Source organism: Oryx dammah, unplaced genomic scaffold, assembly GCF_014754425.2.
Source record: "Oryx dammah isolate SB20612 unplaced genomic scaffold, SCBI_Odam_1.1 HiC_scaffold_27, whole genome shotgun sequence".
NCBI lineage: Eukaryota > Metazoa > Chordata > Mammalia > Artiodactyla > Bovidae > Oryx > Oryx dammah.
In genome coordinates this window covers 6,201,952-6,229,114 of record NW_024070211.1, presented here as the reverse complement: position 1 = coordinate 6,229,114, position 27,163 = coordinate 6,201,952, and the positions used below count along the sequence as shown (strand labels likewise).

General features: G+C 36.2%; 1 protein-coding gene across 2 annotated transcripts in view; it reads right to left on the bottom strand.

Moving 5' to 3' along the window:
* Positions 1-27,163, bottom strand: part of KDM1A (lysine demethylase 1A) — a 63,551-nt gene that overhangs the window by 29,156 nt on the left and 7,232 nt on the right. The window contains exons 2-6 of one of the 2 annotated variants that reach the window (XM_040229558.1): positions 23,876-24,041; positions 9,848-9,907; positions 4,479-4,612; positions 1,247-1,325; positions 506-598 (exon numbers count right to left, since the gene is read on the bottom strand). In XM_040229558.1, the coding sequence (XP_040085492.1) occupies positions 506-598; positions 1,247-1,325; positions 4,479-4,612; positions 9,848-9,907; positions 23,876-24,041 (532 nt within the window). The remainder of the gene's footprint in view (positions 1-505; positions 599-1,246; positions 1,326-4,478; positions 4,613-9,847; positions 9,908-23,875; positions 24,042-27,163) is intronic. The other variant, XM_040229559.1, reaches the window with a different exon arrangement.

The following is a 27,163-nucleotide window of genomic DNA, read 5'->3' as shown; positions in this document are numbered from 1 at the left end:
TCCAAAGGATCGTCCCAACCCAGGGATCAAACCCAGGTGTCCCACATTGCAGGCAGATTCTTTACCATCTGAGTCACCAGAGAGTGCAAATAGACAGATAGATGTATTAATTCTCAGATTATCCCTATCTTCTGATTCCTGGCAGACATTATCCAGACACCATTAAAGGGGTAAACAGAATTAAAAAAAATAAAAATGCAACCCTTAGCACTGCATTTAAGAACTGCTCAATGAGAGAAAACTTCCTACTTTCATAACTGATTTTTCATTTTTAATAAACTATTTTTTTCTTAAATTGGAAATTCACCTCTTTTACCAAGTATTTATCAAACCAGAAAGTATAGGAAATTCATATTTATAAGGAGATTTTACTTTAAATTTGACTTATAAGAAGATAAACTTGGGAATATTCTGGCTCTAAATATGGATTCAGAAATCAAAATAAAATGCTAAAATTCTCCTGAAATCTAATCTAAAACAATGAAATTCATTGGCCAGTCCTTACTTGGGAGGGGCTTTATCCTCTTATAGATGCCGAAGTTGATAAGACCATGACGCTCTAAATAACTGTGAACTCGGTGGACAAGCACAGTATCACCTACAGAAAAAAGAATTTAAATACGTGTTTATCTTTTTAGCACTTTAAACAGAAAACTCTGATTCTTCTTTATTTCTGCATCATGAAGTCATTCTATTCATCTTTTCCATAAGCTTCAAGTCATATGACTCCTTTAGAAAACTGATTTTGAGAACTGTTAGTCTGTGTGGTAGTCCAAAATGCCTATCACATAATCTTCAATTTGTAAGAATGACATCCTAATACAGATGAAACAAAGGAAAAACCAACCCTTTAAATAACAGTATTATGCTCATTTACTTTGGGAAAATCTTTACAAGAACACTGGTGGCAAGTGGCAAATGAGAAAGCCAAATATACAGCCAACTGTATATATGCCACCAAAGTGCTCTGTGGATTAAAGCTGTAACACAGGTCTGGAGAGATTATTAGCGATTTCTTGAACTCATTCACCTGTCAACACAAATAAAAATTCAGAAGAACAATTACAAACACACAAAACAGTTTTGTTAAAAGGCTCACTTCTGCACAGCACAGGTGTGAAATAAAATGAATATATGTATGAAAGTTAATTAACAAATTCATTATCAAGGAGCCATGAGCTTCTGGAAGAAAATATCAATTTTCACAATCCGGTTCAAGACCAGTCCTATGGAACATACTACTTACTGTTGTAAGGCGCTTCTAATTGTTGGAGAGTAGCCTCAAATGTCAGCTGAATCTTTGGATTATCCAACCACAACTGCAACTGTAATTGAATGATGGAAAATTGTATTACATACAAATAGACATATACTATTTGACTGCCTCAAATATGGGTTTTCCTTTCAATGAAACAGTAAGGGTTTTATTTCTGACAAAGAAACTAATGAAATACAAAACCATGGCAAATGAGTGACTAATTAAAGAAGCTGGGAAATATTTGGCCTACCAAGTAACTTGCCAAGATCATTCAGCTGGGGAGCAACAAGGATTTAAATCTGGATTAGATATGTCCAGAGATACTGAGTTGATACAAAATCAAATGATCAGTTAGATATGTGGTCACGTGTGTGTGCAAAAGATAACTCCTCAGTTATTAGCCTGCACAACTAAATGAATTGGTATACCATTTACTGAAAGAGGAACACTGAAATAAGAGATCATGAGTTGAGTTTAAAGACAATAAGAGGAGCTGAAAGACTGGCATCTAGATATGTCGCTGGGGTTCAGAGAATTGAGGTTTAGAGCCTCTTGCTTATGGGTATAACTGAAGTCAAGTGTGCAGAAGAAGGGCTCCTAGCAGGAAAGAACAGGGGAGAGAGGACAGGACCTTAAGGACCTCCAACCAGTTCACATAGTTGGCCTGTTGTTAAGGACAACCCTACAAATCATTCAGAGAAGACAACAAACCAGGGAAGCAAGGGAGAAAACTAGAATACTGCGTTAAGCTAAGGAAGCTGTGTATTTAAGAAAGGAGTCAATTACTTTTAATACTGCTGAAAAAGCAGTAAAATGAGGAATGACAAATATTACAGTACAATCAATGGCCTCTAACATGAATTCTCTTCAAACTGAATACATACCTACAAAAGGCAAGACCAGCGGAATACTATCATATTTAAATCTTAGCTAAAAGTTAATAAATACTGCTCCATCAAATTTCAAAGGAGTTAATATGTAAATAAATTCAGTTACAAAGAGATATGACCAAATTCATATGGACCCTCTGCTTTTCTCTGTGGCCACTGTCAAAAGGAAAATGGAATTCCTCAATCATGCCGTGGGCCCAAGCCCATCAAACCTCAACATAAGCCTTCTTCCTCCTTCCATTCTTATAATACGAAACTCACATCACAGGTTCTAGTTGAATAATTCTAAAATTGTGGTTTTAAAATCTGGAAGCAAAGGATGCAATTTAACATGAGACAATTGACACAGTTCTTAAAGGAAAGAATGACTTAAATTCTGTTTTATAGCCAGAGACCACAACTCTAAATCTGCGCTAGTCCTTCCCCAAATCTGGACTTCTGTCACAGGGAATGAATCAGAGGAAACAGAGATCGCTATAAATCTACCACTGAAATGCAAGTAAAAAGTGAAAACTTCCCTCAGATGAAACAACAAAATGACTATTTTGTCTGAAATCTACTTAGAACAAATGTTAACAAGCTACGCACAGAAGCTGATTCAATTATAAGACAAATCAGCCTTAAAAATGCACATTAAGACTGTTCCACTCACTTTAAAAAAAAAAAATCACCCAATTTTTCTTCACAAAAAAGAACCTTTATTCACTACTACACAAACCTACCAATCACTCTAGCTAAATGGCATCTAACAATCCAAATTTAGCAGTAGTTTTACAATCTAATGGTCAAAATAAAGATGTTAGTGGTGAATAAAAAGACATCTCTGAGTATCTATTCAGTTATATCCAAAACAGCCGAAATTCAACATGAATTTCTTCTACTCTGTTTCACCACAGTATAACAAATGGAGCTTCCCGGGTGGCTCGGCCAGCAGGTAAAGAATCTGCCTGCAATGCAGCAGACCCTGGTTCAATCCCTGAGTCGGGAAGATTCCCTGGAGAAGAGAATGGCTCTTACCTTGATAATTCAAGTATTCTTGCCTTGAGAATTCCATGGACAGAGGAGCCTGGCAGGCTATGTCCATGGGGTCGCAAAGAGCTGGACACGACTGAAGTGACTAACACTTTCACTTTCAGAGTATAACAAATATGTTCTGAACAGTATACAGTTAAAAGAATTTCAGATGGTACTTCCCTGGTGGTCCAGTGGCTAAGACTGTGTTCCCAAAGCAGGGTACCTGGGTTTGATTCCTAGTCAGGGAACTAGATCCCACAGACCAACTAAGACCCCAGAGCAGCCAAATTAAAAAAAAAAAAAAAAAAAAAAAGAACTTCAGATGAATAAAGAACATGAAAGAAAAATTCACAGAAGAAATGCAAATGACTAACAAATATGAAAAAGCAATCAGTCTAAGTAATCAAAGAAATGGAAGATAAATGATCTTGGCCTGCTACAGCAGCACAGATCATCACCAATCAGACCATAAAATCTGCCTGCAATGCAGGAGATCTGAGTTCGATCCCTGTGTTGAAAAGATCCCCTGAAAAAGGCAATGGCTCCCCACTCCAGTATTCCTGCCTGGAAAATCCCATGGACAGAGAAGCCTGGTGGGTTATGGTCCATGGGGTCGCAAAGCGTTGGACAGGACTGAACAACTAACACTTTCACTCAATGAGGGCATTACCTGGGTCAGGCTCTCTGGGAAGTAATCTGACAACATGTATCAAATCTTAGAAAGTGTTCATACTTTTTGAGAAGGTAGTTTTCCTTCTAGAACTCTACCTATAATTCTATCGTAAGGAAATAATCAGAGATGAGATCAACAATGTATAAAGCTGTTCAGAGCTTCACTTTAATAAGTAAAATGGACATTTAACTGCCCAACAGTTAAAAGTATGACCCACTTGTCAAGTAAATATTACACAGATGTTAAAATCAATCATTTAGCCAGAGGAAGATGATGAACCAGATGAGCAGAACAGAATAAGGGTTTCTCTTATGCTGAGAAGGAAAGACAAAGTGATTATTTTTAAAGTATATTTTTTAAAAGTTTATAAAGATTCTTATCGTGTGTTTATAAGGTTACTAAAGAATGAAAAGAATCCAAAGAATGCACAGAAGGAGGATCTCAATTTTGTAAGAAAAATTATGTACATTAAAAAAAATACTTAGAGGGAAAAAAAACTAATTTTTAACAGTGGTTATCTCTGGATAATAGTATTATAGAAAACTTAAAAATTCTTTCCTCTCTACTTGTCCCCCCATATTCTATATAAAATAATATGTACCTTTTAGAATTCAGGTGGAAAAAAACTAACAAGGACACTTACTGTGCGATTTCTAATGAACAGAAAAACCTTCTGGGTCTGCTGTGGTCCACTGATGATATCTGGAAAACAGGCTGCTTCTTGCGAAGTCATCCGGTCATGAGGAAGTCTACTCTGGAAAGCTGCACCCTCCACACCTAGCAAAAAAAAAGCAGAGGGTTTCTCGGAAACATGCCAGTGAATATAGAACTAGGGATAATGATTATGCCTCAAACTCCTTTTCTGCCTTAAGAACTTCTGTAGAGCTTTGCCTTGTTCACAGACTGATCTCACTTCCTTTTTAAAAAAAAAAACTTTCAATTTGCTCAAAACCTGAAACACCCTTAAAAATCAGTCATTCATTTGAGCTTAACATTCCTAAAATCAGTTTACTAATGAGAGAAACAATATATGTTAAAAAACGTAACAAGGCATTTAGAATCTTTTCTTCATCCACAAAAAACTTTAAAATACTTGAGGACATTCTTAACTAAAATTAGCACTATTAACCATATACAATAAAATTTAAAACTAAAGAACAAGAGTAAAGGAGAAAAGATTAACAAGAAAGCAAAAGAGGCTATGGAATGAAAACCACAATCACATACTTTTTTTAGGACAACAACAGGGAACATGAAGAGGATCTAACGTTTAATAACAAACATACGGTCTCATCAACGGCACCGTCCACTAGTTCTCATAATTCAACTGTTGGCAAGCAGTGAGAGAAGCTAAGCCAACTACAATGAAGAGACAAAAGAAAGCAAGAAATCCATCTTTTCTGGTAGAAACATTAGAAATGCTTTACTACTAACTGCAAGTAAAATATGTTACTCCATATACTATATAGTACTACATATACATATATATAATTTATTTAACAAGTGTAAGTCTTAAATTGGGATTAAATTGAAATTTTTATAAGCTGGTGGTTAAGTGCATCTTTATAAGATGTCCTAAGAAATACATTTACATATATTTTACTTTTATTTCTAAGATGATCTTCCCCTGGTAGTCCAGGGGTTAGGATTTTGGTGCTCTCTATCTAGGATGATCTTATAAATATATACTTAACCATCAGCTTCTGCACATATCAAGACACAATTTAAAGAGTTTAAAAATTCAATACCATTGAAGTAATTATGTAAGTAATAAAATAGGTACCAGATATCCATATTTAATCATTTAAAAGCACACAAAAAAACAAGAAGTTGGAAGCACTGATGATGGAAGCAACACTAAAGAAAAGGCATTAGTGAGATCAGGAGAACAAAAAGAACAAGGCAGATAAGGTGGAGCTCAGAGAATCACAGTTAAGCTACTGAGGCACTGTTTCTGTAAAGATGTCCAAACACGATTTAGAAAAAAATGATGATTAACAAGAGGGTAAGCAAAAATGCCCAATGCTACTGTACATTAGGGAATGCTGTTCTTGGAGACAAGCACTAAAACCCATTCATCCACAGTAAGTAAAGAGGGTATAAATAAAGTATTTACAACACTATATCAAATTAATAATCCTTATATTCAATGAATCACAACCTAAGATTAAAGACTCTCAGGGAAATTATTCTATAAGGAAAAAAAAAAAGTAACAGCCATACTGTGGAGGGTAGAGCAGGAAATCAAGGGATGAAAAGAAGAAATGCTGACTATCTGAAGTATAGGCTACTTCAGGAAACTGGAAGCTTCCAACACTTCACAGCTTCAAAGTCCCCAGTCCTGTATTCCCAATCATAATAAACAAAAAATAAAGCCAAGCCCAAAAACATGTCACATTTAAAAGAAATACTGTCTACTCAATAACCCTGAGTATTTGAACCAAATATAGGTTATATCTTGGTATTATTTCATGAGTGTATACTATTAACAAGAAAACCAATGAACTCTATAAACTTTACTTCTTCCCCAAAACAGGGTAGCTTTCTTTCTTAGTTATATTATCTTCTATGTATTTGTTTAATAAGTGGTCCCTGACTATCAATGCTATTGCAAAATACTACTGTCATGACAGCCAGAAAAACCCTGTCTGTATGTGTGTGGGAACCCACTAAATTTTACATTAAAGGTTTCCCATTCCAAGTGTTATCAACAGAAATCACTTTAATATACTTGTCTAATTTGAGAAAACTGGAGAAAATGTAACAAGAAATTTTATATCAGTCACGAGTTTTAAATTATCTTTTGATCAAATATCAAAAGTTTAACAAAAGGAATTAAAGAAGCCCAAAGTTGTAACATTAATGTACACGTGGAATAACAATATTCTCCATCTCTAACTTCTGCATAATAGCTAAAAAAACCCAATTATTCTTAAAATTAAACTTTTTAAAAATGAAAAACAGACCCTAAAAATTCTCAGTAATTACTGCCTTTCTTCTAGCTTTTAAGGATGAGACTAGTATTTAAAAGAAGGAAACCATTATCAAAATCAAGATGAAAAGTACAAGATTTAAAAATCTAACTTTTCCCCAAAGAAACAAAAAATCTGGAAATTAAACTGCTCAGAAGCTGAATCAAAACATTCTTTCTTTTAAAAATATTGCAAAATGAACAGACCACTATCTCCTTTAAAGGGAAGAATCTTACAGAATACAATTGTCTTTAACAATATCCTTATTAAAAGTATCAGTAGTACATACAATTCACAAGTAATTTACACTTGGCTCTGGAATAGTTTTATACTTTGGTGTCTGTATGTACTTAATAGAGCCTGGTATTCTGGAAATTCAGAATGTTTCAAAGACACTATATTTTTTTAAAAGCCCCAAGGTTGCCTACATACCAATCTTGCCCTTTGTTTGTCTTTCTTACCACTTCAACACAGGATATTTCCAGCATTACCTTTCAAAATGCAGTCATGCTAAAGCTTAACTGCCCTGTCTAAGGGTCTGACTGTCTCATACTTTCTCTGAAAACAAAGTAAAAGTAGTTACATATTTAAGGGACCTTTCTCGATCTATTAATTAGACAGAAAAAGGGAGGGGAAAGGGAGGCTCTAGGACCTCTCTATTCCAAGAAACCATTTCCCCCCAATTCTGTTAGAACACAGGCAGCATCTTGAATAAAGTAACAGAGATATGACAACACAAAAGAAAAGACGACCTCCATGGGAGTTTCTTGGCTTCCCGACTCCCTTCATTAAAGTAGATACAATTTAACTATAACTAGATTTCTAGCTGCATAGTCCAGTCTCTGGGGTCGCATAGAGTCCGACACGCCTGAAGCAACTGAGCAGCAGCAGCAGCAGATTTCTAGCTAAAGGACAGAAACAGGAGCCTGATAAGATGTACATGTAAACTTCTTAGAATCAGTAACTGTAGATGCACCATGTGTTAGTCACTCAGTCATGTTTGACTCTTCAACCCCATGGACCGTAGCCTGCCAGGCTCCTGTGTCCATGGAATTCTCCAGGCAAGAATACTGGAGTGGATAGCCATGCCCTTCTCCAGGGGATTTTCCCGACACAGGGATCAAACCCGGGTCTCCTGCACTGCAGGCGGGTTCTTTACCGTCTGAGCCATCAGGGAAGCCTGATGCACTACATCCAGTCTAATAATAGCTTAAAAATAAAGGAATAAAAACAGAGAAAAAGGAAGAAAAAGGAGAGCATTTCTTATGCTTTAGATTTTTAATTTTTAGGGTAAATGTGCACTTTAAATGATTCTATGAGGGAGAGTATAAGGAACAGTATACGCATAAGAAACAAGACCTCTGGGTTCTCACTCCTCCACTGCTGGTATATCCCTGGCCGAGTCATTTAACTTTGTGTTTTAGGACCTAACTGACAAAACAGGGGTGATACAAGTACCATATATTTGAAGGCAGAAAACTAGGTAAGATGACCTCAAGTTCCCCACTAACTTTTAAGGTTAAGGATGTAAATACCAACTTGATGTGATCTTTTAAGGTCAAGATATGATCCTGGTCCCAAGATACTCATGAGGGTCACATGGTTTTGTTAAGAGAAGAACACTAATTACTTATAAGCATACTTTTCTAACTCAGACTGATCATATCACAAATGCATGCTTCTGAACAAGCTGAACAAGATGAAGATCTAAAGAGACCTTGATGGGTTCAGAGTAGTCACCACCATTCCTGGAAACACCTAAGCTCAGGTTCTACTATTAAATTAGTAGCACGAGTTTTGTATGGAAGTCTGCTTTACTCTCAGCAGTACAACATACTATTTTAAGTGAAAGAGTAAATTTATTAATTATTCATGTAAAAACAAAAACCAACAAGAAAACTCTATCTATTTCTTCAAGATTAAAAGTTCTAAAAGCTACCCCTGTTCCCTTGGCAGTTCCATGGAAGATCCAATCATGCATCATTTGATGAAAAGCATTGTTGAAGATTTATCTGCCCGATAAATGAGAATTTTAACTCCTCTAAGACAACCATGTACTGATTATCAAACTTCAATCCTTTGGACAGCATTTAAAGAAGTCTACTTCTAACATTCTGGATCCCCTAGATACTACCACTGAAGTATCTCTGACCCAAGAGAGTAAAATACAAATATTCCCTGGACCTGCTGTACACAATTGTAATAAATAATTTTGAAGTAGATTTAAGAGTTGAAAAGTGACAAACTCCAAAAGTGATACCTATTCCAAGTCTATCAAAATGTATATGCAAAATAGTTTTGAGCACTGGCATATACAATAACATCCTTTAAGAGGTTAAGGATGAAATCCAGACAACTCTACTTTGGATTCCTGGAACAACCTTTAACTGTTCCAAGATGGGCTCCTATAAATCATTTAACCCTTTATTTTTTCCTAGAAGTTAAAAATCTCATAGTTTGGTCTGAAAATAAAGAGCACTTTGAGCAGACTTTTTTTAAAAAAAAATTAATTTTCATGTGAGAAACAAAATGTTTAAAGCTGAAAAATTAATTATGTAATAATGTTAGTTGAAAAAACTGTATCCAATACCACTTAACAATCATTTCTAAAGAGTCACTTGCCCACATAATTCCTTTGACTAATCTTAGAATGCCTTTCCATCCTATTTTTCAGCCTATGGCTTCCCCGCTCTGTGTATTATATTAAGTTATAGTTTTGTGTAAAGGTCCCATGATTCCTAAGCCTATGTTTTATATCATGTTTGCTGTTACTATAAAGTCTGCCGGGGAGAGAAGTACCCGCCATCTCCTCAAAAACATGAAGAAGAGTGGAGGGCTGAGATCGGCCTGAGGACTTCAAAAGATTTTGCTTGCCTTTGTTCTGGCTACACTTTCTATTATACTACTCTATCCTGTGGCTTATAGTTCTTCCCTTGCGCTTCTGGCTAAAATGTGGGTACCACAGCCAAAGACACTCGCAAGCATCAATCCCTGACTTGGCGGCTCTTGCTAAGTGGCAAGCATCTAATGCCACCCTCACCTGATGCTTGGCCGTCTCCATACCCTCCAGAACTGTCGTCTTGAAGTCCTCCTGCTTGCCCTGTGGAAGGAAAGAGGAGAACTCAGGGACCTTACTCCATAAATTGAGATAATATCTGGACATATAGTTGGGATAATATCTGGCCTAACAGTTGGTGACTCATGACTTCACCACCAACTAGTAAACCCATATTCAGAGAGCTCTTTCTTCTGGAATCAAGGCCCAGGGAATCACATTATAATCTTCCAAATTCTGGTCAGGAAATGTCAACTTTGCATGCTGATTCTTGTTGAAAGGTAGCAGAACAAAGTACGTAGTATTTCTAATTGCTAAATCTTTGCTGTCAGTCTTAACAGTCAAGACTGGATGGGGAAAAGGGATTCCAAATGTCTTACTACTTATTGCTAGACTGAGAGTGGGTGTGGTATGGGCTCTAGGATCTGGAGCTGCAACAATTCAGCATTCGCTCAATGTCTCTTAAACTTTACCTTTCTACCTAAAAAGTATATATACACATATATATATAAGAAAACAAGCAAAAGATGTAATTTTAATGAGAAACTCTCCCCTTGACTTCAAAGAAGGGTAATAACTACAAGATTCAGTTCCAAAAGAAGTTTCATTCGCTATACAAACTACACAGTGCCAGATCGGAACATGCCAGAGCTTCCTTAGAAAACTTTTAAACACAACATAAGACAGCTGTAGTTATATGCCAAGTACTGTAGAGAGGCACAAAGGTAAAGGCTGAAACAGGGAAGATTGTGGGGGAGCGTCTACCTCAAGCTACACAATAAGCCTGCTAAGAAATTTTCTTTATTGATTAATGCACAGAAATAGCTTCAAGAAAAGTATCACAGCTTGAAAGTTAGATCATCTTCAAGACTCTTCCAAAGTCAATCTCCAAGACAGATGTAATGGTCATCTTAAGCTTCCAGCCACCTGATACACTATGGGAAAACCACAGTGTGATCTTTGGAAGATATGAGACACCATCCCCAAAAGATCTAAAACTTGACAAGCTTCATTAAACAGTTTAAAAGAATCTCAGCTAGAAAGCAGACTGATTATTCCATCATTTGAGTTGAGAGCAGACTAACATTACCCCCTTACTGTAAGAACGATCCTAGGACTGTGATACTTAAAACAACACTTTCATCTTTAAGTGTATGAAGGTATTCAGACATAAATATTTTTTACATGTTATAATATGCTGCTAGATGGTATATGATCTGCTTTGAAAGGAGAATAGAATCTCATTCTAAAATTATTTCTCATTGCTCTTGCATGAAGGGTCCTTTAGGTTCCAGAGGATTATGCTTCTCAGACAAGTTACAAGGTGTGTGATCTGTTGTTTACAGCCTTTGAAAAAGGGGTTATACGTATGAAGAGATAACTCCAATTATGAAATCCAATCTGTAAACCTATCTTGAAATTCTAAGCTCTACATCTAATATTTTATTTTTAAAGTTTAAGTAAAAAAATGTTCATTCTTAATAAACACAGATTAATTAATTTAAAAAACTTTCAGAGTTGAAAAGTTTCTGAGTAAAAATTATTGTCATAATTTTGTTTGGTTCCAAAATAGAACCAAACTAGATCAGAAGATTAAACTATATTTTAGAAGACGGGAAAGGGGCTCAAACAATGAAATCATTTCCAAGAAGAACATTTAGGCATTAGAAATAACAATATAGCTCTTCTTTCACAAATTATGTTCCTGGCTTAACAAAGAATAAAAATAACCAACTCTTGTCATGATGGCATCTCATCACTTCTTAATAAGTAAAATCAAAAAACACTTTAAAGCCTGCCATTAAGTATTAATTATTTTAATCCTATTTCTATGATTTTCCTTCTTCTCCCACTATATGTCACACAACATGCTATGTACTTTACTGACTGATCTTTTCTATCAATGGTACTTCATAGAAATATGGAGTTCTTACCCCTGACTTACGTACTCAGAAGGTCAACAAGGTAAGGCAATCTTTTTCGTCTTCTGCTTTTGAAGAGGAACTAACAAAATTCTTATAAAGACACTGTTTTCTTTGTTTTTTTGTTTTTTTGAGACTGTTCTTTGATTAAAAAAAAAAATTGTAGGAGAAACAAGGAAAATATTCAATACCCTGGAAAGATTTTTAAAAGGTATTTCTTATAGCAGGAGTCAAAAAAAAAAAAAAAAAAAAAGAAGTGAAACTCTGGGGTATTACTTAAGCAGAAAAACAGGAGAAAACCAAGCAGAAGGTGATATAAACACCTTTTTAAGAAATGATGAAAAACAAAAAGTGCTTTAAATTAGGTAAATGAACAATATATCTCTTGACAAACACTGGTAACCTGTTTGAAAGTAAAGATAAGGTGGTTGTTTTCTCTCTAATCACAATATACTCATGAGTATTGTGATGGTGAATACTTCTCCAAGACAGTGGAAAACAGCACCATCTTTCTTAGTGGTATTCTAGACCAATTCATCTTTTTTTTTTTTTTTTGCACTTTACTAGCTCTCAGATTCATTTTGCCAGAATGCTATAATGTTTAAAGCACAGAATTATGCAATGCAATTGGCATAAGAAACAGTTTTATAATTACATATTAATTTCCTTTATTTTTTAACAGCGTATTAATCATTTCATTAAGAAAATGCACATAAAACTGGGGCTTCCCTGGTGGCTCAGATCGTAAAAAAAAAAAAAGAAAATCTGCCTGCAAAGTAGGAGGATCCAGGTTCAATCCCTGGGTCAGGAAGCTCCCCTAGAGAAGAAAATGGCAACCCACTACAGTATTCTTGCCTGGAGAATTCCATGGACAGAGGGGCCTGGTGGTCTATAATCCATGGGGTCACAAAGAGTTGGACATGAGTAAGTGACTAACACTTTCACTTTCACACAGAAAAATGTCTGCAGCTAACTTTCCATCCAGGTAGTGTCTCTGACGAGAACACGTAAAATGCTGTACTCATTTGTTCTTTGGGTCTTTCGGGCCTGGAACTTTTCTTCTTACAGTGGTACAAAGACATGAACATCAGGCAAACATGGTTTTTGTTTTCCATGAGCTCAAATCCAAAACAGAAGAAAAATTATACAAAGCAACTTTTTAATATTAACTTAATTTGGCATTCCTGTGTGAGAATACTTCCTATTGTTTTTACCCCACTCCCCTCCACCACACACACACAAAATCCTCAAGTCTGAAGCACAGACCCTTAATACAGTTTATTTGTGCATATTTTCTCCCAGTTGAAAATCGTTTTGGTTTATTTTACATAGCAGTCTTTCAGTCATCCTCTAATAAATCTGCAAATATGTTAAGTTATTCTTGAAGAACAGTGAAGTATTTTAGTTATAGTCACACTACGAAATATTTCTTCATCTTAATTCAAACTCTTAATTCAAAATTCATACTCTTCCAACATCTTCAGAGGAAGTCTGTTGCTTCCAAATATTTTCATTTAGCCAGGCATGGAAGTGAGAATTACTGGTTTATTGTTCCCATTAACATACTAAACAACACAGTCATATTTTGACTAATTTCTTAGAAACACATTGATAATTTTTATAAACATTTTGACGAGCTTCTAAATCTTAGAGGAAGCAATCGTTTTTTAACAGAAAATCAATTAATCATAATTTTACAAAATTTACAGAATAAAAATGACTGCCAAGGACTGACTTCAATCAAACTAGCAAAGGAAAAAGAAATCTCAAAAAACCATCTTTGATATACAAGTGTCTACTATATTAACACTCTAGTTGAATTTCTTAATAACCTCACAAATTTAATGTTTACTGAAAACCCAAACAAAAATTGCCATGCACAAAATCAAAGGTAGAATAGTGTGTGTGTGTGTGTGCATGCGTGCGTGCGCACACTCAGTTGCATCCAACTGTTTGTGACCCCCATGAACTGTAGCCTCCCAGGCTGCTCTGACCATGGAATTTTCTAGGCAAGAATACTGGAGTTGGCACCATTTCCAACTCCAGGGGATATTCCTGACCCAGGGATCTAACTTGAGTCTCTTCTGCCTCCTGCATTGGCAGGCAGATCCTTTACAACTACACTACCCGGGAAGACCTGAGTGCCTACTTTCAAAGGGTTTGTGATCTACAGGGGAAAGACGAAAAAATACCCAGAAACTTTTCTTTATTTTTAAGAGGAAACAAGTACAGACTTGGGGGAATCATTGAAGCTTTTCTGAACAAATCCAGAGAGATGTGGAGAGACTGTGGGTGGGAGGGACAGTGAAACCACTGGCATGGGCCAAAACATTTACAAAAGTAAGGAGAAAAGCACAGATATGGTATGTGCAAAGAACTGCACACAGCATGCTGCTTAATGAAGGAGATGATCTCAAAGAGCAGTGGGAAACACAGGATAGGCAAAAAAGTACCCCCTTCAGAGCCAAAACTTAAACTTGGTCTTATTAGTAATGCAGGAGAACAGTATGATTTTTACCAAGAAAGCAATAAAACAAGTGACATTTTAATTAAACTAATCCAGTCACTTTGTACCAGAGGGGACAGGTGATCAGATGGGGAGATTCAATAGAAAGACTACTGAAATAAATAATCTGGATATGAAGCAAAATCCACTAAAATTAAAAAGGAGATAGTAAAAATGGATGAGGCATCTAACAAGTCGAAGAAGCTGCACACAGGAGGACACGACTTTTCAACTTGATGAAAGAGATAAGGGAGTTTCAAGATGACTGCAAGCTTCCAAAGTTCAGGAGAATGGACTTCAGTAAGAAAATGTATAAACACTAAATCTGGGACAGGTTAGTAACATAAAATGGGCTCTGAGAGTAAATAAAGCATTTACCTACAATGCGGAAGACCCAGGTTCAATCCCTGGGTGGGGAAGATCTCCTGGAGAAGGAAATGGAAACCCACTCCAGTACTCTTGACTGGAAAATCCCATGGATGGAGGAGCCTGGTAGGCTACAGTCCATGGGGTGGCAAAGAGTCAGATACGACTGAGCGACTTCACTTCACTCTAAAGATGGTGGGAAATTAAAGACTGGAACTCACAAGTGAGAATGGGACTAAGAAATTTTAAATTAGCATGGAGGTAAAAGAGCCTGAAGCAACTATATGTTAATCTCATAAGGAAAGACACAGTTTCAAAGAGGAACTGGTCCATGTAAATGACAAAAAAAAAAAAGTTAAAAAAAAAAAATTTTGAGAAAAACTGAGTTATTGGTGACCATCACCAACCACTTCATGCTGCTTTTCTGTCCTTGCTTTAGTGAGAGGTGGCTTAAAAATGGTCTATACTCTTTTCTGCCTTTTTTACTATGATTTTCAGCAGAAGAATAAATGATCTATAGCAGCTGAAAGAAATGTAAAGGCTCAGAAAGGTAGATCTAAATTAGCCTAAAGAAGCCTCAGGGGTTCCTCTGATGTACATCAGAGGCATTTAAAAACACCTAACGCTGACCAATGGAGAAGGGCATGGCAATCCACTCCAGTATTCTTGCCTGGAGAATTCCACGGACAGAGAAGCCTGGTGGGCTACAGTCCGTGGGGTTGGACATGACTGAGCGACTAACACACACAGACACACCCACACACCTAAAACACTGATCAATACTCTCCAACAAAATTAACCAAAATGAAATCTCCAATTAGAGCAGCAATTCTAGGGTTACACTGTTATTTAAAACAATGAACTAAGAATAGATAACCTTAAAGTCTGAAAAGCAAGAAAACTGCTGCCTGAGGTAGGAGCCTGCCTGGAATTTTTTCACTGTACCACTGGAAAAGGTGTAGCACAGATTTGCTCCAGAATTTAACATGGGACAGAACTGAGAAGCTCAGCAGCAGGGGTCTTATATAAAAGAAAGTAAAAGCCCTACAAGCTAGGGACGAAAACAAAGCTTTTAGAAACCAACTGGAAGAACTGACTTCTTCACATGTTATTTCCCTCCACATTGCACAGAGCATATTTTCCTTATTTTGTTGCAAAATCTTGGTTTGTAGTTCACTTTTCAAAATGTTGCAAGGAAAATCTACAATTCGGATGCTATGCTATGTTGCTCAACTACCAAGCTTAATCTGAGTAGTTAAAAACAAAGCTTATTTTTTGTAGTTATTTACCTGCTTTTAAAAAGGCCAATATGGAACTTTATTCTGGACCTGCTATTAAAAGAACCATTATACCTTTTCACAACTGATAACCATGAATGTATTTCCCAATAGGAGAATCCCCTTTTCCTGCTCCGGTAGGTTTTTCAGAATTCTGGCTATCTGCACCTTCCTAGGTTATGATTAGAGGCTCCCTCCATCTGAAGTGTAATTTGAGTCTACGATACTATGAAAAACATACAAATTCTTAGAAATAAATTAATCATATGTACTCTTCTATCTTCAAATATCAGAAGATGCTAAAAAATAGCAAAAGTAAAAACACTTCTACTTTCAAATGTTTAAAACCTCTGTGATCAGCAAATATGGCAAAATTTAACATGTTATATCTCAATAGTTGACACATGGATTTACATTGTCAAGATTTGCTATTCTTCTGATGATTTAACATATGAAAGCTTAAAGAATGATCAATCTTGCAAAGAAAGATCTATTCACATTACTGAAAATGGGCTTAAACACTTTCCAGTTTCCAAAAGTGACAGAATATATATGTCAACCTTGTCCATAACCTCACCTGATTTTTTCCTGATTAAAATGCCAATCTAATGCAACTCGAGATTATCATACTAAGTGAAGCAAGTCAGAAAGACAAATACCATATGATATCACTTATATGTGTAATCTAAACTATAACACAAATGAACCTATCTACAAAACAGAATCACAGACACTGAGAACAGTGTGGTTTTTGGTGGCAACCTTAGTGGATGCCAAGGGAATAGGGTTTCAGGGCAGGATGGATTGAGAGGTTGGGGTTAGCAGATGTAAGCTGTTATATACAGAATGGATAAACAATAAGGTCCTACCGTATAGCATACAGAACTATATTCAATATCCTGTGATAAACCTTAATGGAAAAGAATACTAAATAAAGAATATACATATAACTAAACATATATATATATATGTATGTATAACTGAATCACTTTGCTGTGCAGCAGTAATTAACACATTGTAAATCACCTATACTTCAATAAAAATACCTCCACCAATCCACTTTATTCCTGGTTCAACTCTGTGTTTAATAAATACAAGATGTTTGTACACAAAAGAGGAGTGCATATGTTCTCATTTGATCCTCATATCAGGACCCATTCTGCAGATGACAAAATCCTCACAAAGTATCCTGCTCTTCTATTATCCATGATCACACCAAATGAACGACGGCAGCAAAAAGAATACAAGGAGATTGTAAAAATAAAGTTGTTCAACTAAACAGATCACTGTTTTGCATTAATAGAAAATAAAGCAAAATAATAAAATAAAATCAGTCATTAAGAAAAGCAGCACAGGGCTTCCCTGGTGGTCCAGTGGCTAAGACTCTGCACTCCCAGTGCAGAGTGCCCAAGGCGGAGCCCTGCTCAGGGAAATAGATCCCACGTGCTGCAACTGAGACCTGGAATAGCCAAATAAATAAACAAACATCTAAAAAAAAAAAAGAAAAGCAGCACAATCTCTAAAAGACCAAACATAACTTGGTAGCATCTCATTCAAAGGTTCTTATCAACCAAAAGCAGTAAACAGTTAAAAATCAAGGCTGTCAAACTGCTTCATAAAAGCCTAATTTCATTCTTTTATGTTTAAAGTACAACTTCCAAAATCCAATCTTGGGAAAAACATCTGAAAACAACTTCTGAGATCTCATCAAACTTTGAATACACTTTTACTGTACTGTTTCTTCATTACTGTCAATTAATATATCTATAAACCTAAACTGGACAGTGAATTTTTTATAGGACTTAAATCCTCAGAATCTAGCACCATGCCTGGAATAAAACATTATAGTTTTACAATTAATGTATGTAAAATACAGAGAATGAGCAGCTGCACATTTGAGAGAATCTTATTTTGTGTAGAAAATTTTTCTCCTCTATACTACCAATCCCCTTCCTTGTTGGGTTTCTTTTTTTGTTTGTTTTTTAATTCTTCCAGTAAGTAAAGAAGAATCTGAAGACTTCCTTCCTTTCCACCCTTTCTGTCTCTACGTCTCTCCAAATTCTTATTCTATAATGTAACACTTAAGGGTATTTTGCCATTGACAGTAATACAGCTATATCTCATATCAAGCTACAAATTATCAGAGTGGGGACCATGTATTGGATAGTAATATACATTTTGGTCCATTTTAAGTAATCTCTCAAAATAAAAAAATTTTGTTGAATTGATCTAGATTACCTTTTCAGGCTGTGACATTTTCCCCCAGATCTCTAGTAAGTTATTCTGGAGCATAGTTCCAAATCAGAACATTGAAAGGATGCTATACGAAAAAAAAAGGCAAGAAAATTAATCCTAGGTCTGTTTTCTAAATGTATGCATCACACTTCATATGATAAGAAAAATCAAATTATTTCAGGCACTTAGTTGACACTACAGGCCAAAATGGCAACATAAATAACTCTTCAGGAATGAGTTTCCTAGCAACTTCTATTAAATCTGTAAAAGAGGGTCTGTTGATGGGTATGGGGGCTGTGCACTTGTAGGCATGGAGAGAGAAAAGCCTGGGATAAACCACTAGAGAGCACTTAGAGCACAAAAAACAAAAATATTCACCTGAACTCTGACCATAACTATCCATGCTGCTGAATCCGGCACTTTTACTGATTGCAATCAGTGTGACTGCCTCACAGGGAAGATGACCAGGGCATGTTGTAAACAAAGAAGTATGAAAATATAAGGACCACTTACAAATATTGGGACTGACCACTGATTTTTCCTTTTGAACTAAGGTCCATCTTCAGCTCTTCTCTGGTCAAATTTAATTGTATCAAGTTCTAAAGCATTATCCAAAAGATTCTTTTGGATTTTTGCTGAACTAAATCAATTCACCAAATTTTTGGTCATCAATCTTTTGTCATATGGATATTTTCGTTATATTATTACTTGCGATCAAATTTCACTCAGTTTTAAGCTAAGTTCTTCGACCCATAAAGATACATTTGGTATATTTTCTATAAATTTAGTGGGGTTTTGGGGGTATTTTTACTACTTAAGGTTACATCTCCTTTTGTGTGATTTTTAAAATATACTTTCAAGCTACAGCATGATTATTACAAGATCAAGGTCCCCAAATTATTAAAACTACACAAAATTGTTACACCAGTCTCTTGTGTCTCAATGTTTTGTAATTTGCCTAATAGCTTACATCTCTTTCAAACACATACACCACACACATCCAAAATTACCAGGTACAATAAAGAGAAATACTTTCCTTTCTGTTCTTACCAGAATCCTTAAACAAGGAGATAAAGTGATTCTTCCCAGTCATTTAATAAAACAGAGTATTATAGAGTAGTCACTGACCAGCAAACAATATCTAACAAAACTGTTAAAGAGTTAACCAATGGTTAATGAAAGCCTTCCAGTTTCATTACAGAGTATTAGTATAGCACTGAGTCTGGAAAATGGTACACAAAAGACACATGCACATACATTCTGTACATACATATATTTTAAACATACTTCTGATGTTTCTATTGAGAAATTCATTATTGTGAAGAAATCTTAAGACAGGCAACTTAATAACATATTTTAAATTTCATTTTTAGAGTAAGTTTCCATAAAAGTCTTAAGCTATATACAACTAAGCTACTTCTAACCTCAAGAGTTAGAGTTCCTAAACAGTAATCTCAAACCAGAGTTCCTAAACAGTAATCCAACAGAAAATTTAAATCCAGGAACTACTAGTGAGATTTTCCTGGAAAATTTCAATTGCTGAAAAGCAGTGAAGGGGAAAAAAATTATGTTTTTGTATGAAAATAAAAAACAAAGTGCTAGCAAATTAGTTAACATAGTAAAACCTCACTGAGGAATAATCTAAGGTACAGAGGGTAACAACTGACTCAAGAGGGGAAGAAATCTTTTCTCCAACAGAAAGCTACTTTAACAGAGGGGCAATTATTTTAAATCAGTATTATCTCCAACTGAGATTTCACTCCATTGTATCGAAGCTCTACTATTATGTGGCACCACTAATAACCAAACATGCAATGCCAAAGGCAACCTGTTCAGGCTGAGCTGCCATGACCCCCAAAAACAAACCACTTTTATCTTGATAGAAAAGGTACTAGAAAACCAAATAAAACCATCGTTTGTTAAAATATATTCAGAAGTGTACAGCAAATGTAAAAATAGATGGGAAATGTTTAAGAAAAAAGATTAGGTGAATTTTAAATATAAGCAGCAATATTTAATACGAAAAATACCTTTGCCCAGGTAACTACACGGAACTACATGCCACATTAAGTTATAATGTTTATTAAGTTTAATTAAGTTATAATTAAAAACCGACAAATCTACAAACAATGTTTAACCCAGAACAGAAAGCTTTTTTCCCAACTAAGTTCAAACAAAAAAACCCCAAACTTTCATTTTTTTGGTTGGGGGGAAGGGGCACATCACGCATGCTTGCCGAATCTTAGTTCCCTGGCCAGGGATCGAACACAGGCCTGGCAGTGAAAGTGTGGGGTCCTAACCACCGGATTGCCAGGAAATTCCCAAAACCCAAACCTCTTGTTTCCACAGAAATTCAACTTTGATATTGACAGGATTTTTCTTCTGATCAAGATCCAGTAAACTCAATAAACAAAAAGTCTAAAAATCATCTCTCCAATCCCAGTCTCTTTACTCCTTTACTTCCCCTTTAAATAACAGATAGGTTGATTTTTCCAAAACATGTTTTTTGGTAAATACTCTTTACTCAAAAGACCTCAGTGCTACTACCTCTGACCACACCTTCCCAGAGTTCAAAAGACATTAAGTACAAATTCCTTACCCTGGTAACCGAGGCTCCAACCTCCCTTTCTGGCCTCCTCTTAGAACTCTCCTAGAGGAATCTTCTCCAATCAAATCATTTGACCTACTGACTTCAGAATATCGCATTGTGATTTCATAATTAACAAAATAGCTTATTCTAAAGATTAACACTATGGAAAGCAAAGCAAATTTTCTAAACATGTTTAAAAATTGGTAAGAATGAAATATATTCAAACCTTATATATTTTAAGAGACTAAGTTAACGCCTTGTTGTTCAGTCGATAAGCTGTGTCCGACACTTGCAACCCCATGGACTATAGCCCACCGGGCTCTTCTGTCCATGGGATTTCCCAGGCAAGAATATCGGCGTGGGTTGCCATTTCCTCCTCCAAGTTAATGTCTAGTTATCACCTAAAATGACTGAAAAGATTTGGCATAGAATCAGACCTAGGGCTTCTCTGGGTGGCACAGTGGTTAAGAATCCACCTGCTAATGCAGGAGACACAAGTTTGGTCCCTGCTCTGGGAAGATCCCACATGCTGCATGGCAACTAAGCAGGCACACCACAACTACTCAGCCAGCGCTCCAGAGCCACAGAGCCCATGGCCACAACTACGCAAGTATGCCCTAAAGCCCGTGCTCTGCAACAGAGAAGCCACTTCAATGAGAAGCCCACGCATCACAATGAAGAGCAGTCCCCGCTTATCACAACTAGAAAAGATGGCACTCAGCAACAAAGACCCAGCACAACTAAAGATAAATATTAAATCTGCATATATAGATATATATATACACACACACGTAAAGAACCAAACCCACATCATCTCTCAAGAATTTAAGATACCCATACAGCAAAGCCACCATTCATTTCTGAATGAAAACGTAGGTGACAGAACTAGTTCAGATAGGACAAGAGATTTGGAAAACCTGGACAGTTTCTGCATACTTGAACTCCCCTGATAATATTTAATTATTCACCATAAGGACCCAAACTATTTCCAAATTCTGCAGGCCAGTAAGTTACCACTACTTTCCCAGGGAAAGTACTTCGCTAATTCACCCTACAATGTTTTAAAAAATTTAAGTTGTTTTAGAGGAACGATAACTATTTTCAGAAGCACAAATGGTTAGGAAGTTTTGGCTGTAATCAACAAACTTCTGAGCACTGAAGATATCCTAAACTTGAGAAGATCAACTTTAACTTTCTCCAAATTATTAAACAGTTTAAAACTTATTAAAACTAAACCGCTGGATTAAAATGAACTAGAATATAAAGGCATAAAAACAGTTCCACAGACCCTAAATCCCTTTGCTAAGATATTTACTTTTTGTAGAAACAGTACCTGACATTTATGGAAAAAGAAAGCAAAATAAAAAACCTCTTTTACAAGAAAGAAAACACTAAGACTTGGTTTAAAATTTTCAGAGGACAAAGTATGTATCAACTTAACCAGTAAATCAGCTTCTTCCTGGAGACACTGACAACCACACAAAAAAGAGAGGGAGGCAGTATCTGAGATATCAGATTATCTGATTATTCCCGAGTGCCGCATAAGCAAATCTACAGCAAAGGCAAGCAATTACCAAAGTTATAGAAGAAAGGAGCAGAGACTCAAAGGGAGAGTTGGGAGTAAGGACAGAAAGAAGAGGAGAGCGCTAAATGTAAAAGACTAGAAAGAAGAGGAAAAATAAATCAACAAAAAGAGAGGCAGTGTTGCTGAGGTACATTTGCCACAGGGACACTACTCCCAAAGATAATATGCCACTCCTAGGAAGTAACTGATAAGTCATTTTAAGAAAGTTTTAGGAAAAATTCTTAGAAAATTTGATTCTTTAAGAAGAATTAAACCCAGAATCGTTTTCTAAATGCACTCAAGCTGTATACTTTCATTACACTTACTTACAATTATTGTAAATTATAAATTTTTATTTTTGAATTTTAACCTCAGAATCTGTTTGATAAGTTCTAAGTTTAAATTAACACCTAATTTGTTATATTCTCAAGTGATACATCAGTATTAATCCCTTAAAAAAAAATACAGTAACTTCTGGGTATTTGTTTAACATAATAGAGGAGAGAAACAAACACCAACAACCACAAAAAAAAAACTAAAAAAATGATAAAATTTCTTAAAGATAGTATGTCTTAATCAGGGTACCTATGAAAGTGATGCAACATACAGCAGATGGGATCTGAAACAAGTACTTTATTTTCAAGAGGTGCAGAACTAAAAGAATTGGTGAGGTGAATGGGCCTGGAGCTGGTACTGCAAATACAGAAAATATTTTAAAGAGAAGAACTAGTAAAAATCCAAAGTCAAGAGGAGTTAATGAAATGCCTTTAAAGGCAGAAGATATGAAACATTAACTAAGATTCCACTTTTGTCTGGTCTTCCAAAACAAAAGGGTATTCCTGATTGGTCTGGGTATCTTCAGCAGGACTCATGAAGGGATGTTAGTGAGAATTTTTAAAGATGTTTGAAGCTCTGAGAACAGTACCATAGACTCCAGCAATCTTTCCAGGTCACAGGGACAATTGTATTACCTTAGAATCTCTTCATAGCCTTTTCTCACAACATTCTTTTGAGTACAGGGCTCAATAACTAAATAGGCATTTAGGCCTTTTCTTTTTGACTTTAGACTACATTTTACATTTGTTCACCAGAAAGACCCTCTTCAACACTGATACACACCATGACAGTTTTATCAGAATGTACCTAACCATAAAGTAAGTGGCACAATTTAGCTAGAATAATTTCTGAACCATTCTACCTCTAAATTCTGAATCAGAGTTACCAGTGAGAGGTTTGGTTCTTTGGGTTTGACTTTTGTATGTTTTCTCCAATTGTTCATTTTCTCCAACTTTCCAACTGCTTTACATAGCCATTACCCTTTTACCCTCCTTCTTTACTTTCCTCCTATATGTACAGATGCACACAAAAACAAAGTCAGTACCATTATGTATGTATATGTCTGTGTGTAAATGTGTATATGCACATATACACATACTAAAATACACATGGCCAATAGCAGAGTATAAACCAAAGACATCAAAAACACTGCAGAACAGGAGTAAATTCATTTATTCTAAGATAAAACAAAACTGTGGTTAGTTACTACAACTCACCAGATGGTTCCTCGGGCTCACTTTCATTTTCTTCCTCAGGTGGGGCTTGAGGGGGTGGTGGAGGAAGCTTCTTTTCCTTCTCTGCTTTAGCATTTCTCTCTTCTTCTGAATAATACTCGTCTTCTGAGAGGTTGGCCAAACTTTCATCCATCTCTCTGTACTCTACCTAGATGGAGATTATACCAGGGAAAGCTAAATACAGTGGACGTCTAAAGTCAGAAACTCAATTTGGAACTGTAAATAAATGTGGATTGCTTTCTATCTTCAATTTTAAAAGGAAATAAGCAAATAACAAAGAACAGGTGAGCTTCTAACAGGTAACCGTTAAAACAAAATCTCTCATGAAACAATCTTTTGTCAGTTCAGATTTAGCCCAAACTAACTTTCACATCATAGTACTGAAATTCAAATTAATGACTCTGAGGCTCTCTACAACTAAAAACTGTGTTTGTGCGTGCATTTGTATGTACATATATGTTATGTTCACATACTGGAAGTTTCAACAAAAGACTAAAATAGTCCTCAGTCAGACAAAAATATAGTCAACTAGAATAACAAGTCCGTCCAATGCCAATCTATATTTTTATTTTATATATTTTTATTTATATTTTACTGTTCCATAGGAAATAGGAAAAAAATAGGAAAACAGCAAAAGAATTTCAGAAACCAAATCGGAGGTGTGGATGGTGGGCAGGGAATAAAAGCTGCAAATGGCAATAGTCAAAAACAATAAAAAGGTACATTTGCTTAAAGAAACAAAACACTGGTGACTGAAGAGAGTTGAATGATTAGAGCAAAGAATCCTTATGAACACAAACTAAGAAGCAAGTCATGGGGAAATGGAGACTACAAGCCTTACTACTAATTTACACTGGTTATAAAGAGGAAACCCAGTCACAAGTAGGAAGAGGAAGCAGTCCTAGTGAATGTTTTACTGTAGGGTAGAGCAACTTAGGATAGCAAGGATTATTATGGATCTCTCTGTTAAAATGTGTAATGTGGTATTACAAACCACATTCAGTTTGAACCGCACTTTTCAGTTCAGTCGCATCCAACTCTTTGTGACCCCATGGACTGCAGCACAACAGGCTTCCCTAATTTCCTTTAGGGATGGGCTGGTTTGATTTCCTTGCAGTCCAAGGGACTCTCAAGAGTCTTCTACACCACAGTTCAAAAGCACCAAATCTTTGGCACTCAGCTTTCTTTATAGTCCAACTCTCACATCCATACATGACTATTGGAAAAACCACAGCTTTAAAAAAAGACTAAAATAGTCCTCAGTCAAACAAAAATATAGTCAACTAGAACAACAAGTCTGTCTAATGTCAATCTGTACTTCTAATTACTATTCCATAGGAAATAGGAAAAAACCTAGGAACACTGTCAAATTATCATTTTGACTCCCATCCCAATAAAGATTTCAAGAAGCCACAGAAACAACAGCTCTCTATCTTGGACTCAATGAAAAGACAAAATGAATAAAATAAACAATTTACTGGCTGTGGAGACAGGGCAAGGACAAAGTGGCTTTCACATAAAACACAGCTAACTTATTAGGCTTCTGAAATGCAAAATCCTGTGGATCAGAGAAGGTATAATCTATTTTAATTTTTAAATATCTCTGAAATAGCTCCAGATGCCGGGCTGCTATTATCTTTTTTTTAAAATGACATGACCACAGATTTCAGGAGTCAGTAGCTAGGAGGGTAGAGATAAGAGTTTTACTGAAAACATAGATTGGGTTAGAAAATGGAAACAATTATGGATGAATTGAACAGTTTTGATGTGCTCTCAGAATCTTATTTAACACACGAATTTATCTATCAAACACTAAACATCGAGAACACAGCATAGTGGAGAAAGTGATTGTAAATGAGTCTCTCTGTCCTTAATAAGCTGAAACTCTAGTGGCAAACAAAATAAACTTGATCAGGTAAACATCTCATAGAGATTTTACATTAAAATCTCCCAGAAATGTAGATACTTGGCTTAAAGTTCAACATTCAGAAAACTAAGATCATGGCATCTAGTCCCATCGCTTCATGGCAAATAGATGGGGAAACAATGGAAACAGTGGCTGACTATTTTTTGGGGTTCCAAAATCACTGCAGATGGTGACTGCAGCCATGAAATTAAAAGACGCATACTCCTTGGAAGGAAAGTTATAACCAACCTGGACAGCATATTAAAAAGCAGAGACATTACTTTGCCAACAAAGGTCCATCTAGTCAAGGCTATGGTTTTTCCAGTGGTCATGTATGGATGTGAGAGTTGGACTATAAGGAAAGCTGAGTGACGAAGAACTGATGTTTCTGAACTGTGGTGTTGAATTCTTGAGAGTCCCTTGGACAGCAAGGAGGTCCAACCAGTCCATCCTAAAGGAAATCAGTCCTGAGTGTTCACTGGAAGGACTGATGTTGAAGCTGAAACTCCAATACTTTGGCCACTTGATGCGAAGAGCTGACTCATTTGAAAAGACCGTAAAGCTGGGAAAGATTGAGGGCAGGAGGAGAAGGGGATGACAGAGGATGAGATGGTTGGATGGCATCACAGACTCAATGGACATGGGTTTGGGTGGGCTCTGGGAGTTGGTGATGGACAGGGAGGCCTGGCGTGCTGCGGTCCATGGGGTCACAAAGAGTTGGACACGACTGAGTGACTGAGCTGAACTGAAACCTTATCCTATTTGACTGAGGATGTGAGAGTTGGACTATAAAGAAAGCTGAGTGCCAAAGAATTGATGTTTTTGAACTGTGGTGTTGGATTCTTGGGAGTCCCTTGGATGGACTTGTTGGGAGTCCCTTGTAGAGTCCCTTATTTCTGACTCTGCAACTCCATGGAGTATAGCCTGCCAGGCTCCTCTGTTCACGGGATTCTCCAGACAAGATTACTGGAGTGGGTTGCCATGCCCTCCTCCAGGGAATCTTCCCAACCCAGGGATCGAACCCGCATCTCTTAAGTCTTTTGCACTGGCAGGTTGGTTCTTTACCAGTGGCACCAACTCAGAAGACTGAATGCTCTGAACACAAAGGATTGGGAATCTTTTATCCCTAAGTAAAATTCTCTGCTTATTTAACTTGTATGTAGAGTATATTATGTGAAATGCTGGGCCGGATGAAGAACAAGCTGGAAACAAGGTTATTGGAAGAAATATCAATAACCTCAGATATGCAGATGACATCACCCTTATAGCAGAAAGCAAAGAGGAACTAAAGAGCCTCTCAATGAAGGTGAAAGAGGAGAGTGAAAAAGATGGATTAAAATTCAACATTCAAAAAACTAAGATCA